General features: G+C 39.9%; 1 protein-coding gene across 1 annotated transcript in view; it reads right to left on the bottom strand.

Moving 5' to 3' along the window:
* Nucleotides 1–16,548, bottom strand: part of IL7R (interleukin 7 receptor) — a 35,521-nt gene extending 18,973 nt beyond the window's left edge. The window contains exons 1-3 of the mRNA XM_073343747.1: nt 16,412–16,548; nt 9,849–9,975; nt 95–249 (exon numbers count right to left, since the gene is read on the bottom strand). Coding sequence (XP_073199848.1) covers nt 95–249; nt 9,849–9,975; nt 16,412–16,514 — 385 coding nt within the window. The 5' untranslated portion in view covers nt 16,515–16,548. The remainder of the gene's footprint in view (nt 1–94; nt 250–9,848; nt 9,976–16,411) is intronic.
* Between the last annotated feature and the right edge of the window lie 1,017 nt (nt 16,549–17,565).

Genomic DNA, 17,565 nt, shown 5'->3' with positions numbered 1-17,565 from the left:
CTCCATTGTATTGGGAGTGAATGTTGGGTTTTGCACCATTTCCCCCCCAATCATTTACACTTCTTAATATTGTGTAAAGCACTTGGCATCTTACCAATATGGGTTACTGTCACACTCCTGCAGTACTTTCTGCATGACTCAAGGACCACACAAATGTCCTTAGGCGAGAGGATTTCATAGAAATATAAAAAATATGTGCTTTCCTGTTTCTCCATAGTCGAACATATACGCTCTTCAGTGGTGGTGGTGCTGTTGATCCAACATGACAGAGTTAGTTTCTTCTTAATTGTAATAAAAAAATTCTTAAATATTTTCCCAATGATATTTGAGAACAGATTTTCAGGTTCTAAGCACATCTAGTTCTATAGAGCAGAACACAAGCTCAATCCTGCAGGCACCTACTAAGCCCTTAGTGAAGTGGTTGCAATCAGCATCATTTCTTTGAAACCAAAGGGATAATACACAATAGTAAGTAATTTAGTAATATAGGTTTGAACAATCAGGCCCTACAATGGGGCTTTTAAAATTCATTCTTTATAGTTTATTTTAACACAGCTAATAAAGATAACAAAGAAAAGAAAGGTCTCTAACCTCGAGTAGAGAACTATTATCAGATTATACAAAAAGGCAGGTAAGAATCAAACTTCTTCATTATTAAGGGCAAAGAATAGTATAACAAAGACAATTGTTAACTGGTTAAGGAGATTTGCCTGACGAGTTATGTAACAATAATGCTATTTTTGTTATTCACCCCCAGTGTGGGGTTCATTATCAAGTAAAATCGTAAACTAATCTCCAGAATTATTCCCTTTTGGGAGAAGCAGGAAAGAAAGAGGAGTGTTGAAAGAGGACCAAATTAAAACCTGAAAGGTAAGTAAAAGAGGAGAGGAGAGGAATGATAGGTCAGAGACGGGGAGAGAGGGAAAAGAAAACAGAGGGAGAGGATGGGTTGAGGAGAATGGGAGGAGCTTAGGGCCTCAAGGGGACTTAAAAAAAAATGTTCTACTGTCACCAGGCTGAACAAGTGAGAGTACCATTCTTTGATAGCTGGCACATTTGGGACTTACTTCTGTCACTGTAGAATTAGACATTAGGCTATGATCAGAGTTCTACCACCAAAGTTTGTCAAGGGATTTCAGTTTCCAAGATAGACTGGCTTGCCTTAAGATGGCATGGCCAGCCTTAAGTGCCATGTTGTTGGACAGAAAGAAATTGACCTAAATATTTATCTCTGTCCAAAAAAGACGGATGACTGGGCAATCTAATATGTGGTATAAATTATAGCCTGCTGCATTGAAGCACCAGCATTTGTCAGATTTGGCTGCTCTGGACCTGAAACATCTACATGGAGTCTAGTTCATCCTCCAAAGGATTTTCTGATGGATCAATCTTAATCCCAAATCCAGTGAGCAATGCTTTATGTTGGAACTGATTTCACTGGATGTTGGTAAGGGAAATTGATAGCTCATGTTCCCATTGCTTTCTAATATTGCCACTGCTGATTGCCAATTTGCTTCATAGATAGAAATACAGACTGGCCAGTGACATAGGTAGGTAGTTTTACTTTTTCAGAAAGCTGTATGGGTTGAGGATCTGGTGCTGCAAAGGCAGGTAGGCCAAATTGGTGTTGTAGAGCATGTTTAAGTTGAAGGTGTTGCCATTCCTTCTTTGGGTCCAGTTGGGCGAGGAAAGGGCATGAAGGAATCATTTTCAGTGTGGTTTATGTTCAAGATCCCTTTGTTAATCCAATCAGGCCATAGAATGCATCTACAGGCAATTAAAATTTTGGCATTACCCCAAATTGAAGATTCTAAATGTCAGAAGGAATGACATTTAAACTTAGAAGCAACCAGACATCACATTTTCTTGGAGGCCAAAATTGTGACAGATTTCTCCCTAAGGTCTTCCTCTAAATACACCCATTGGTAGAATTTGGATAACTGTATATTAATATTTTTTTGATTGGTGAGTATCCAGCCTGACTTGAGCGAACTGAGGGGATTTTAGCTTTTAGTGAGTTCACTCCAAGTCTATGCACTAATAATTTCCCAGCTTTATTGCCTGATTTCCAGTATGTCTGTTTTAATTTAAACAAAGCAAATTCAGCCTGAGCTGCAGTTATTTTATTGGTTTTATACCTGAGGTTAGTCCTCTCTTGGAGTTTACCCAAAGAGGATAAAATTAGCATAGCTGATGGTCTGCCTCCTTGAGATTTCCTCCGAAATTCAGCAGTGTGGTATGTCTAGTTCTCTTTTCATGGGAGGAGTAGGATATTATTCTGCTTCTTAAGTATGCCTTGAAACTATCCCACAAGATCACTTAGGAGACCAAGGTATTCTCATTGGTCTCAAAGAAAAATTGTATTTTTTCCTTCACAAAGATTTTAAATTGTGTGTCTAATAGTAAAGAGGAGTTTAACCACCATCTTCTGGCAGCTTGCAGCTTTTCAGGAGACGAGAGCTGCAATGGCAAAGGTGCATGATCAGAGATCATAATCACTTTTATTTCATTGTTAATAACAGAGCTCACCAAGCCACTTGTTTCCAAAAAATAATCAATCTGTGAATATGTGGAATGCAGAGGTGAGAAAAAGCTGTAGTCTCTATCTGTTGAGTGCTGCAATCTCCATATATTCTGTACACCCAGTTCTTCTATCTGGGCCTTAATGGTCTGCCTAGCAGAGAATTGGGATGGTTGGGGTCTGCTCAATCTGTCCAAAAGCGAGTTTTATGCTTTATTGAAGTCCCCTTCTATAATCAAATTTTTTAGGGAGGAGTCAATTAATCTTGAAAATAATTGACTGACAAAGGAGGGATCATCTTTTTGGGGGCATATAGGATTGTATGTAATATCAGAAATACAAACTTCAACAAGTAAGGGTCTTCCCTCAGTGTCTTTATCAGTTGGTAGGGTTTGTGTGTTCAGTTTTTTATTGAACAAGATTGACACCCTCAAGATCTGGTTGAGTAATTTAAAAAAATGCCTTCACCAGTCCACACTTTCTAAAATCTTTTCAGCCTCAAACTCAGTGAGGTGGGTTTCCTGGAGGTTATATCAGCTTTCAACTTTCTTAAGCGAGACAATTATTTTCCTTTTTATAGGATTACCAAATACTTTTATGTTTCAAGAAGCACTTTTAACTAAGTTAGCCATAGGTACTCACAAAGGTAAGTATCCCAACAAACATCTTATGCCATACTCACTGAGACCGAGGGGTACAGGTAGGGTGAGGAGTCCAGTATGAAGGGTATTTGGGGAGTTCATAAAGAGTTTAGAGGGAAAAGAGAAGCTAGAGTGGCAAGAGGTTAAGTGGATAAGAAAGAGTTGAGAGGAGGTAGGACAAGGGGGTAGAGGGGTGTAAGAAAAGACAAAGGTATGAGAAAGCGGTGCTTTTGAGTCAGGGTGGGACAAAAGATCAGGAAGTTAGAGAAGGGGAAGCCCAAACATCCCCTTTGCCCCAAGTTAAATGCAAAATAGATCAATATTCCCAACTACCCACCCCTGCAAAAGGCTGTAATGGGGGAGAAGTGATGCACATCCCAGAGTACGTTTTAAATAAGGTTTCTGGGCTAAAATACACATATAACTAGGCATCAGATGTTAGAGGCTAACAAGACAGCTATCCGTTTGGGGATCCACTGAAAAAATATGAGAGGTGGGAAACAAGAAGAAACTACTCCACCATCTTTTCTAGACAAATGGGTCCAAAATCTCAGTGTATGACCTTTCAATGGCTAGCTCTTTAAAGAGCCATAAGAATTGAAATATTTCCCTCATCCTTGGGTATGTCACCAAATATCAACACCCGCAATTTAAACTGAATACATTACTGGTATGCTGTTCTTAAAAACACTATGAGTAAGAAAAAGAGACAGCAAACCCCTCCCCGCCTCCAAAAAAAACCCAACCAAACCCTATGAAAAACCAAACCAAACAAATCCCAATCTGAACAGTTTGTTAGGCAAATCAATTACCTCCAGTGTCTCAGTGAGAGGATATGATACAGTGACTGTCTCCACTGGGTTCTTGCTCAGAGGGATGTGGTGTGTTGATTTGAGTCTGTGAATGTCCAGTGGTTCTGTCTGGCTTTACATATGGGAAAGATGGAGGATATCGGGGGTGCAAAGCTGTGGGCCCTTTTCCCAATCCTTTTGCCTCTGATGACAACAACCCAGCAACACAAGGGTTGAATAGCAAAGGAAAATATCATGGCCACATACATTTGTCTGTTTAATTATATGGAGGCAATATAGTTTTCTGCTTCTGACAGTTTGGAGTAGCCATGGAGTTGGCCAGCCTGCTTGATTTTAAAAATAGCTGGAAAGGCTAAAAAATAGGTCAGTCCTTTCTCCTTGACCATCTTCCTTGACATATTGAACAGGGCTCTTTGTTTAACTACATCTCAGCTGTAGTTGGGAAATATTATTTTATGCCCATTCCAACTCAGGTTTCCTTTTTCTCTGGCTTTTTAAAGGATGGATTATTGTGCATTGTATATTAGGAATTTGAATATAAATCCCATGCGTTTGGCATTAGCTGAAGGTTTGGGGGCTAGGGAGTGGAGAGGTCTTTCTATGTTCAGCTCTGAATCAAGGTATAAGGAAAGAATCTGAAGTAGGGTCTTAGACAATAATTCTATTGGCCTGCACTTTTCCACTTTCAGAGGGAGCCTGACGACCCTCGAATTATTTTTTCTGGACCAGCCCTCCAGATCACTGATTCTATGTTGTAGCTTTTTGATCAGATATTGTTGCTCTAGTGATCCCAGCAGAGTCCATATTGTCTTTTAAGATACATATTCTAGTTCTGCCTCCTTGTTCCTGGAGGTTAGCCTCTGCAAACCTACTTAGTGTGCTGCAGTCATGGCTTTAATTTCAGGATTAATTTAATGCTCTGGTATTTTCCTAAGTAGGTTCTGCTCTTTAGATGTCTCCGTTAGCCTTTTATAGACTCGATCTAGGCCTATTGGGGACCCTTTTCCTTGGGCCATGCTGCCCTGCACAGGACTGTCAAGAGAACCTCTGTTTCTTTGCTATTTGTGGGGAGTTTGGGGAGGGAAAGGGGGGGAGTCAAAATTGGATCAATTTGCTGCTATGATGTTAAACAACAAGATTAACCATCCAGAGACAAAAAAACAGTGGCCTTAGTATTGTAGATGTTGATGGATTTTACTATGGCTGAGCAGGAGCTCTAGACATAGGCAGCTATTTTCCTGAGCTGGCTCCCAGAATCTCACACTGACATCCCTTATTAAGGAGCAGATTCTGTTACATAAGAACAACCATACTGAGTCAGATCAAAGGTACACCGAGCCCAGTATCCTGTCTTCTGACAGTGGCCAATGCCAGGTGCCCCAGAGGGAATGAACAGAACAGGTAATCATCAAATGATCCATCCCCATTCCCAGCTTCTTGCAAACAGAGGCTAGGGACACCATCCCTGTCCATCATGGCTAATAGCCATTGATGGACCTATCCTCCATGAATTTTTCTAGTTCTTTTTTGAATCCTGTTATAGTCTTGGCCTTCACAACATCCTCTGGCAAGGAGTTCCACAGGTTAACTGTGTATTGTGTGAAAAAATCCTTCCTTTTGTTTGTTTTAAACCTGCTCCTTACCTTTATTTATATGAACTTCAGTGAGACTCCTTGTGGAATTAGGTACTATGTCGTGTAAATAATGGGATCACAATATGGCCATTGCTTTTTAATTCTGGTTCCATGGGTGTACTGATCAAGTGCTACATCTGTGAAATCACACTAGGAGTTAATGGGCTGTGTAAGGAAAACCGAGGAGAGATTTTATCATTTAATTTGAGATGTTTGTGTTAAAATAACTTTGTTTTTTAAAAATCAATTTTGTCACAATTTAAAAATACAGTTCAAATGAGCCTTGTGGGGGCTGATCCCATTTAAGTCAATGGCAAAACTTCCCACTGATGGCAGCAGAAGTAGAATCATTACGTTAATTAAATGATAATAAATGATAATAAAAGGGGAAAAGTTACATGGCATATGCTCCTCTATCCATGACAACCACAGCTGACATGACCAGAATTTAAAACCAACAATTTAAGACCAATAAATTAAAAAACAGGGGAGAAAAAAGTAAACAGAGAATCACTGATTTCTGTCAGAAGCTGTCTGTGATCACACTTTTTAGAACCACATCTGATTATCTGTGCAGTTCACAGCTCAACAAAATCACAGAATGTAGGGATGTATTACAAGTGGAAAATGAGCACAGATTGAAGATTTTAAAGAATGGACATAGATGAAAGAATTTGTGGAAGACAGAAGAACAGTGGAGGAAGGGAGGGTTGATGTGACATATCACAATGAAAATGCACGGCATAAAATAGGAAGTTTAGTCCAGGATATTGGAACTTGGAAAAAATGATGGGTCACAGGGTGGCTGGTCCCTTTAAGAGGGAGTAGAGTCCCGTGCACCAGTGACTGGTCAGCTGCCTCCTGATTGGGTTTTAAAAGAGGGCAACTGGGTCCTTGGGGAAGGAGATTGGCAGGTGAGTGCTCCCTGAGACAGAGCATGAGAGGAGTCAGAGACAGGAGGCAGTAAGAAAGAGCTACAGGAGATCTGGTACAGAGAGCTGAACTCTCAGGAGAGTTGGAGCAGAACTAGGGATGAGAACTGAGCTGAGAACAAAGCTGGAGACACCTGACAAGGAGAAGGCCTGGACAGTGGCCCTAGGCAAAAGGGGAAGATCCCGCTTGGTCAGTGGAAGCAACAGAGTGGACCCTGGAGGGATGTCCCCTGAGCAAGGCTCGGATTCAGGCAGGGAGGCCTGGGAGGGAGCACTCTGGGGAGCATGCAGGGTAAAAGCCTGAGTGGAGGGGTGTGGGAGGTGGCCCAGAACAAGGGGTCGGTTCTGGAAAGTTGTTCCCTGAATAGGGTTGGACTCACAGGCAGGAAGGCCTCAGGAGAGGAACAAGAGTTGCCATTTTTGAGGTACAAAAACTTGAGACATCCAAGATGATCCTGAGCCCATAAAACTGGACTGCTGGCAGTGTGTACTGAGCACCCTGACAAATTGCCTGGGACAGCTACCTCAAAAAAGGGACTATGCTGGGAAAAACCTGAGTTGGTGGCAACCCTAAGTGGAACTCTGGGGAGATCTCTTGTAGTGGGCCCTGGTAACAGTCAGGAGACTGGTCAGTCTTTGGCAGTAGGACCTGGTCAGCAAGGCCCTGGCTCAGGGCAAAAGAAACAGGGAACACAGTGCTGCCGTTGAGTCTTGGGTGACGGACCTGGAGGTGCTGTCTCTGAAGAGGGGACTGGAAAAACTGTTTTACGTTTATATGTTTACTGTGAGTTTATTGAGAATGGTTTTATTACAAGGGTTTTGGGGGGAATTACTGCACTGGTGTCTGAGAATATGTTATGCCCAGAGGTGGGCTTTCTATTGGACACTGAGAGACTCTGTTCCTTTCATGGGCAGAAGAAAGGTGAAACTGAGTCAGGGTATATGTCTGTCATACAAGTAACGAAAAAAATGGTTCTGAGACAAAGCTTCCCTAATTTAACAAATTACATCCTGATAATGAGCAATTAGTGTAAAAACTCTTGATCCATGGACAAAAATGCTATTTTTCAAAAAGTGAGGCCAGGAGTGTGACGTTGCACTCTCTATGCTTTATGAAAATATGCTTGGAATGTGAATATAATGTAACTGGAATATGCTTTATGCAAAAGGTCTCTTATAAAGTATCGTTACAAAGCTTAAAATCTACTGAGTGTGTTCATCCTATTTGTATGAATGTATCATTCTTGTATCTGAAGCTAGAAATATGAAGTATTATTCTAAAGTTCTATTGTAATTATGCAAAGTATGGGCCATTAATGGTGGTTTAGAATCTTGATGGCTCCCATTGACCAGGATAATTGGTTGTAAATGGCTCTGTTTACTTGTAAGCCTTCCTGTGTTCATCTGAGTCAGGCCAGAAATAATGGAGGCTTGTGGTCTCACAGGACATGTGACCATGTCACCTGGTACTGGAATCCATCTTAAACCTGGTGCTTTTCCATTTAGAAGGAAGGGTGGGAACCCAAAACGAGACAAAAAATTCCTGCCTTGTGTCAAATATATAAAAGGGGGTGGAACAGAATAAAGGGGTTGCCAGTCATGAGAAATCCCCTAGTTACCACCTGAGCTAGAACTAACAAGAACTTTATTAGGGGAAAGGATTGGGCTCAGACTAAGAAGGAGTCTAGTCTGTGAAAGAAACTTATTGGAACGTCTCTGAGGGTGAGATTTACCTGTATTCAGTTTCTTAATGTATTAGGCTTAGACTTGCATGTTTTGTTTTATTTTACTTGGTAACTTACTTTGGTCTGTCTGTTATTACTTGAAACCACTTAAATTCTACTTTTATACTTAATGAAATCACTTTTGTTTATTAATTAACCCAGAGTAAATGATTAATACCTGGGGAGCAAACAGCTGTGCATCTCTCTCTAACAGTGTTATAGAGGGCAGACAGTTTATGAGTTTACCCTGTATAAGCTTTATGCAGAGTAAAAAGGATTTATTTGGGGTTTGGAGTCCATTGGGAACTGGGTGTCTGGGTGCTGGAAATAGGTGACTTGCTGAGCAGTTTTAGGTTAAAGTCTGCAGCTTTGGGGGCGTGGACCAGACCTGGGTCTGTGTTGCAGCAGGCTAGCGTGCCTGGAACAACAAGGCACGGTTCTGGAATCCCAAGCTGGCAGGGGAAACGGGCTCAGAAATAATTCCAGCATGTCAGGTAACAGCCTCAAGGGGGTCTCTGTGACTGAACCCATCACAAGAATTTGATCAAAGAACTTGATCAAGTTACAGTATAAGATACAGTTCTGAAGCTACAAAATAATTTGGCAAACCAACAGTCCGATAGGTGTTGAAGGTCATGTCAGACGTCATTGTAAAATTATTTCCAGCAGATTCTTTGAAGTCATGCAGCATTAGTGATCATTATGTATGTAGGAAACAAGAAAATATAATGTACATTACTAGACTTTTCTTATTAATCAAATAAGTTAATGAACCTCCATTTTCTAAAATGATACTTTTTAATCTCATTATTTCCACGGATAGGAAGCACCACGTCTCAATTTTTATTTCATTTGTCAGGAAAATAGAAAAATTCTAACAAATAAGAGAAAACAAGTAAAGCAACTATTAGAAGAATTGGAAAATCCCTTTCTTTTGCTGATTGTTACCATACTTTCAGTTTTGGGAAAAACAAGCCAAAGGATAAATCAAAAGTAAACCACAGAACCGAAAGTCTGACGAAGTCTGCCTCAGTGACAAAAACAGGGTTGAAAATATTGCTATGGCCCCATCTCAAAGCAAAGTTTTCTGATTTCATTGATAACTGTGCACATCTTTGTACAGAATATTTATTCTAGTGCATGTTTTCTGTGCATGGAGATGATTGGTTAATTTCTGTCTTGATTTAAATAATGGACACTTCCTCTTCACCCTCTTCAGTCTATATAGCTGAATTTTATTAAGATACTTACAGTGACTCCCAATGAAGTCAGTGGCATCCTGCATAATGACCACGTAGACTCTAGCCTAGTGGGAGCAGGATCAGACCCATCATGTACATTACAAATTTATTGGCATGTTCTGTACAAATTCCTTTCAGCTGATTAATTTTCCTATTTGGAGTTTGGATTCTGGCTCACCAAACTCTTGATTTTTGCAGAATATTGTATTCAAAACTGGTACAAAACTCAGAATGAGAACTTTTCCCCGTTCTTACATCCATGCTTTCCAACCTATGGCATATTGATTATTAGTATTCAGGAATTATAGTACCATGATTGCTGACACAGAATGTAGCTTCTTACCATATTGTAAGGTTAATGTTTGTATTGTTAAGGTCCAACTCCGTAAAGTTGCATGTTAGGGAGTGACAGCATTCCTTAATTTCCAGCTGACTGAAACACTCAATATCAACGTTCTCTAATTCATCATCTAAGGAGAAATATATGGAATGTTAATGAAGCAAATGACAGGGTTTGTTTGAAATAAAATTTAACAGTCTCACTGTGAAACAGCCTCTTTTCTTGTAAGTTGCTATAAAGGAGAAGCATCCAGTAGTTTAAGCCCAACATTTCAGTTTTATAAAATCATAGAAAGGGGTTTTCATTTTCTTTTTTCTGGGCTTATTATATGTCATCTCTCTGCACAAAGGGTGAATTCCATCCATTGTGACACTCACACTCAAGGACACACAGGCTAGCTTGTGTATCAGTTATAAAATGACATCATTCAGGAGCTAACTTATTGGTTTAGATATGCCAGTCTTGGCTTTTACCATTAATCAAACTATAAAAGAGTGAGTATTGATTTGATCTTGGAAGCCCTCTGTACATAGAACTCCCTTTGATGCATGCAATACACATACAGTGTGAAGTTATAATATATAGTGTTAATCTGCATGAATTTGAGATGGCCATATTAGTCACAGGTAGCCAAATATTAATTGTAAGAACCATGTACAAATGTCACACCAAGAGAAAAATGGGAACTAATCCATTTTCAAAAACTGTCAGCATTTTCTAGAAATCATGATATTGTGATTTTGAAGGTGTGATATCTCATGATGTGCTAGGCATAGTAAGAAATGTGTATGGAGCACCAGTAACAAACCAGGATTCCCAGAATATAGCATCAATCACTAGACATAAACCATATATGGAAAATTAACGTGGCACATCCTAGACTCCATTTTTCACACAACAGCACCATCACTCAGTTTGGCAAAAATAAAAGTTACTGTTTGAGAAGAAGGGGAGTTTCTGGCCAAGACTTAAAGGTTGTCTGTACTGGGGCTATTTGTACTGGTGTTTCAAACTAAGCTAAGCACCTTATTACTCTGCTGCGGCACATCTACACTGGAGGATACACCAGCTAATTACATTATTGTAGCTAAACAGGTACAAATAGCAGTTGTCTAGACAGGCCCCAAATTGTCCAAGAATATTCATAGACTACAAGGGACCATTGTAATCACTAGTCTGACCTCCTGTATAGCCCAGGCCACAGGACTTCCTCAAAATAATGCCTACATCAAATCTTTTAGAAAAACATCCAATTTTGATTTTAAAATCAATTTGTCCAGCCACTGGATCCTGTTATACCTTTCTCTGCTAGATTGAAGAGCCCATTATTAAATATTTGTTCTCCATGTCAGTACTTATAGACTGTGATTAAGTGACCTTCTAACTTGTTCTTTGTCAAGCTAAACAGGTTGAGCGCCTTGAATCTATCACTGTTAGGCATGTTTTCTATTTTTGTAATCCTTTCTAATACTTCAATCATTCCTGTAGCTCTTCACTGAACCCTCTATAATTTATCAACAGCCTATCTCTGCACAATAGCTCAGGCCCTCCAAACTTATGTTAAATGGACCTGATACTTTTGCTTTGCTGTCAGATTATTGACAAGAGTTAGAAAATTAAGGCAGAATTTTTAGAGGTCTCATTTCAAATCCCCTTGCACTGGCACAGGCGGTTGAGCACTCTGGCACATTTTGACTGTGCCATCCGTTTCTCTCAAATGTCATACCGTCAGGTTTGCAGGGAAATCTCAGACTTTCTGTCACATAACACCGTTTCTTCAAAGTTTGCCTTGATGAGTCATAAAACAATTGCTATTTGACTGGATGTTGCGTGTTTCGTATCCAAAGCTCTTGCATGTCAGACCAGGGAGAGCAAAATAAACAAAGTTCTGAGAGAAATATTTCCACCCCAACTTCCACCCCAAGTTCAGCAGAACTGATAATGAAGGGTTAGATTGTGAATGGCACCAGGGCAGGTCCACCAGGGAAGAATTGAAGGAGCTTCCTCCCCTCAGCACCTCTGCACAGAAGCTAGCTGAAAAGTGGGTAAGAAGCAGTGGTACTGTTCTCTGTAATGGTCCCTGTGAGCATTAGCTGTCTGAAAGCCAGGCTATATTAACTTCTGTTCCCTACTGCTTTCTGGGAATGAGAATGATGATATATGAAGCGTCATCCTCCAAGTCCCATCCATCTTCTTTTAATATTTAAGGGAATTGAATGCTGGAGAAAGATGTAGGATTGATACCCGTGGAGAAGGAAGTTCTCTTTTTATCCACAGAACAGGTATAGCCTGGGCAGCATCTGTGCAAGCATCACTCCACTGCCCTGCCAATGTGCCTCAACTCTGAACTGAACGGAGATGAGGTATTATTCATGGTTATTTATATTACACTAGTGACCGAGAGGCCTCCATTTAAAGCCAGGGCCCCATTGTGCTAGACATGGTACACACATATTGTAAAAGACAGCTCCTTCTCCAAAGAGCTTACAGACTAAATACCAAGACCTCACAGGTGGCTGAAAGAAACAAGCAAACAGGGAGGAGATGAGACAGGACAAGGTAACAATACTAATAGAATGTTTTCTCATAGTCTAGCACGGCACCCAATTTGTAGGTGCAATTGGCCAATCAGTAGCAGTGATCACAATAATCATTCTCTATGTCCATTCCATTTTTGGTTTCTTTGCGGATAGAAGCTCCAAGGTTGCCATTTAGTGCCAATTGTAGTGGAAATATTTTCTGTTACATGGACACCTGGACCAATAGCATGACATTTATTTCACTTAGACTATTAAAGAGAAACAGCTTCTAATCAGTACTAGTCTAGAACTGGCTTTGAACTGGTTTAATAGAGGTGAAAGTCTATCACAAGTCCTCTGAGCCATCTAGTCACATATAGACAATCATGTCCTATATGACCAGAGACTATGCAGCACTCTTAAGACTTCTGATACGATTACTTGACTTGTGTTATCCATAATTCTGGTTACATATGGGTAACATTAAAATTGTTTTGAGCATAAGCTTTCATGAGCGACAGCTCACTTCATTGGATGCATCCGATGAAGTGAGCTGTCGCTCATGAAAGCTTATGCTCGAATAAATTTGTTAGTCTCTAAGGTGCCACAAGTCCTCCTTTTCTTTTTGCGTATACATTCTAACACAGCTGCTACTCTGAAACCTGTCATTAAAATTGTTGTGAATTATTATTACTGTTTATTACTTATAATGACATTGTTTTGCATGGTTGTTTATATATGTAAATAAAGGCCATGTCATAATATGTATAAATGCATGGATTGTATCACCTCACCAAGTAAGACTCTCAAATAAGAATCCTCTTGTCGGCTGCCACAGTTATCTGAAAAGTTGTATTTATTCAGTACCCATAAGAATGGGACTCAAGTGGCAGAAGCTGTAAATCAGAATCCATCCTGTTGTCCTAAAGATTGAAAAATCTAAGGAAGATGAGCTTCTTTGTCTAGCATTTGAACTGTTGAATGTTTAAATAGTAAAGGGGTTCTTCAGATATTAGACTAGCATTAAAGGAGGAGGGCAGCTGACTTGCAATGTCTGGCACTGAACTCCTGCACTGTGAATACAACTTTTTTGAGTCATGAAAAGTATTTGTAACAGTAAAAAATGATCAGTTAAAATATTAGATTAGCAATTAGCATGATATGTGCAATTTAAGAAGAATTTTCATGTACCGTATTCTATGGCTTGAAATTAAATTTTGCTATCTGACAATCAACAATATACTTCTTTCCATGTTGGCTCCTGAACTTGCAAATCCTAACTCACACAAATAGCTGTTATCTTTCCCAGTGACCGCTACATGACTAATGATGTGAGTAAGGTCTGTATACATCAGTAAAAATTTGCAGGATCATGATCCTTTCCCTCAGATTTTAGGTAACTCAGACTGAACACCTAATCCTGATTTCATTTAAATCAGTGGGGAACTTTGACACTAATTTCAATAGGAGAAGAACTGGGCTCATAATCACTTACACTGTGAAGTGTTTAAGGCAGGCTCTTTTCCATGTTTGTACACCACTCAACACAATGTGGCCCCAATCCTGATAGGGGACTTTGGCACCACCGAAATATAAATATTTGCAGAGACTTATTTACATTCTTAACTTTTTGTACTGAAGTCCATAGGACTACTTACAGTATGTACCCTTGATAAATTGTACAGTCAATTGCTTGACTACACTTTGGTCCATTAAGAAATATAGTCAAGAGGCCAAATGACCAATATCAGTCAGGTTTATTGCTAAACACTAATATTAGAATGTACAGGAAGAAAGGCTCAGTAAGATACCAGTTTCTGGGAAGCTGTCTTGTGCAGCATTGTTAAATTCACCTTACACGGAAAGTGTGGTTCAGCTAGGAGTGTTTTTAGGATGATTTTACAAGTTATAAAACTTTTACACGTCACTAAAATCCAACCCATCAGTTTGTCCCAGCCCCTTAACTTGTTTCTCTGTGCCTTGCCTTGTCTTTTTTGGGGATATTAGCATTCCAGGTACTGGTCCGTGAAGGTACTTCCCCAGCTTATACCGTAGTAGAACATTAATGTATTTTGCCTTTCACAAGTTCCTTATTTTCGCATGCCAAAGCTGCCTTCAGCTTTGCAAAGTATTACGGGATGCTTAGCATAAGTGAACAGAATTATAAAAAGATATAGGACAATTCAGGCCATGTAACTGCTAGAAATATAGATACAATATAATGCCATATTGATATTGTGGGCTTAATGCATATTAATATGTGTGACATCAATAATATATATTGGTTAACAATAAAGTTAAGCAGAGGTGTAAATGGCTGCAGGATCAGGACCTTAAATTGCCATGGAGCCAAAATGATCGTTATTCTGGACAATGAGAGCTGTTTTGAGTAGTCTTTCTGGTGTTGCTGGCATCTGATTGAATATCTGCTGTATTTAGAAGTTATCTGGGGAAAAAACCCTTAAATTAAAATAGTTCTGATGTGAGCTGACTCCATCCTACAAACAGTTACCCTGTGAGCAGGGCTATTGAAGTCAATGGGACTATTTACAGGAGTAAGAGTTTTCAGGATCTGTTTCTGTTTCTAACCAGGGCCCAATCCTGTTCCCTTTGAAGTTGATGGCAAAGCGATTTTGACTGAAAGGGAGCGGGTTAATAATATATGTCAGAGATAAGCGGTCCCAATGATTTCAGAGACATTGATTTCAATATATTTTTATTAATGTTGATGTCAATGGGATTCTGTAAATACAAGAAAATAAGGGGAAAAACACATCATAAGCAGGTTTAAGTTCTGTAAACCAGTTTGTTTTTTATATTCTTCTAACCAGTGAAACTGCCATGTTCTGGTGTAATAAATATATAATTCATTGCAGATGGGAACTAATGGCATTACATCTAAAAGTTAGCATAGGTACACAGTAATTACTGCACCATTAAAAACAGAACCCATACTGCTACTCATCTAATAACAAAATGTTAGGAACCTAATGACTGGTAATTGAGAGAGACTAGTCTTATGTCAGTAGTCCTTATCTGCACAGTCCCATTGACTTTAATAGGACTACTCATGTGAGTCAGGATTATTCACGTGAGTAAAGGTTTTCAGAATCGGGTCCTAGGCAATTTAAAGGATCTGAGTCTCAAGTTGTGTGTCAGACAATATTCTCATTAGTGGCAATAAGAAATTTTCCTGAATGTAGTGCAGAGCTAGGTACAGAATGTCTAAATTGAGTGGAGTATTTACAAATTTGATGATTTCTGCTGAAAAATACTTTTAAGTGTCTAAGCAAAATAATTCAGTTTGTTGAACTAAGGTGATTATTACTGTAATGCCCCAGATGCAATTCTAGTGCCTTTATGATAAACATACATCCAGTGATGTGCTGCAGGTAGCTCCTAGAAGCTCCTTGTTTAAATGCTGCCCCCACCTTGCTGAAGGAGGGCGGGGAGAGGGCTAGAGAGCGTCCCTTGCATCACAGAGCCACTGCCTGCTTGAGATAACTTATCTCTGGGGCTCAGAAATAATCTTCTGAATAGGAAATGTATTGCCTCTGGAGTAGAGCAGATTGGACTGTTTCTGGCATTTTAAAACATTTTTCCCTATGAGGATTGTGAGAGCAGAATCAGTGCCTTATCCTTTTCATATGGCACTTCCATGTATTTGCAAAACATAATGGAATGAACTAATTCTTTACTTACCAGCCTTAAACAACTGTAATTCTTATACACAAGCAATGAGAGAGGCTAAGTAGGCCCTATCCTGCATTCCTTGTGCATCCCACTCTTTCTCTGGTTTTAATCGGAGTTTGGGGTGCACAAGGATGCAAGACTGGGCATAAGTATAGATAGATATCTGTGTAAATAATCCACCAGAATCACACAAATCCCATGCATAAAGCATATGAGAGAGGCAAACCTAACAGCTAAAATGTTAACACATTGTGTTTAATGGCTCCAGTTGCATGTTGTAGAAGTTTGAGGATCTCATTCAAATCACATTTTCAAATTATTCCTGATCCTGAAAGCAAATGTGAAATGACTCACCGGAATCTTCTCCTGAGGTAGAACCACTTTCTCCAGAAGTGGTGTGAAGAAGAAAAAAGAGTAAAATGGCAAACGCTGTGCTGGTCTGTGTCATTCTGAGCATATTTGTTGTGTGCGTGCCCGTGTGTGAGAGAGAAGCTCACTCAGTTGCTTTATACCCAGGGTGAAGTGTGAACCCCCTGCTCTGATAAACCAACCACAGGCAGGGGGAAGTGTAAACACACTGAAGAGGATGACAAGCTGTGGAGAGTGAGCCAGGAAGCCAGAGTGAAAATACTCGTGGAGCTTTTATTTTGAAAATGCCTCTCACTTCCAAACTAAGGGCTTAATCCAAAGCTCATTGAAGTGAGTAAACAGACTCCCACTGACTTCAATGTGGTTTGGATCAGGTCCTAAAGGCCCAATCCTTTTTCTACTGACATCAGTGGGATTTTTACTAGTAATTTTGGCGAGAGCAAGATAGGGCTCTTAGGTGAGATGGCTTGTGGTCCAGGAAGACCAGACACACCACAGAACTAGGGGCCAAATTTTGCCCTCAGTTAAAGCTGTGTCACCTCACTGAACCCAGTGTGGATACATGGTTGTCCAGGAGGGAGAATCTGTAAAGCGCTCTGAGATCTCCCATTTTCAAAGTGGTAGTTAAGAGCTATATATTATTATTAATAAATATAAATGCAATTATGTATTATTTGCTAAACACCAACAGCTTGCTTGATGCTGTACAAAACAAAAATAAAGACACTCCCTGCTCCAAAGAGATTGCAATCTAAAGGGTCAGTCCTGCAAACCCTTATTCATGTGACTGGTCTGTAAGCAATCTGGAACTACTCACAATTTTCAGGATCAGGACCTAAAAGAGAGACGCAAAGCGAGCAAGCCGCAGAGACACACAGAAGAGGTGTTAAATATTTCCTCCCCCTCTTTTTGTGTCTCCAACTCCTCCACACCAACACACACCAAAATAATTCAGGGGCAGGCTAGTCATTGACTAATGTGGGTTAGTGTTTGTGAGCCTATGTGATGCCCTGCTTCCCTTCCAGTGAACCACCACCACACAAACACAAAACTGTTAAGTGACTGTTTATCTGGTACTGTTGCTGCCACCATCCAGTATTTATTCACTCCTTGTCTCTTCTAGACTTTTAGAGTTAAAC

The sequence above is a fragment of the Lepidochelys kempii genome, chromosome 5 (assembly GCF_965140265.1).
Source record: "Lepidochelys kempii isolate rLepKem1 chromosome 5, rLepKem1.hap2, whole genome shotgun sequence".
NCBI classification, from domain to species: Eukaryota; Metazoa; Chordata; order Testudines; family Cheloniidae; genus Lepidochelys; species Lepidochelys kempii.
The sequence above is the reverse complement of the archived record's forward strand: the minus strand, read 5'-3'. Positions and strand labels throughout refer to the sequence as shown.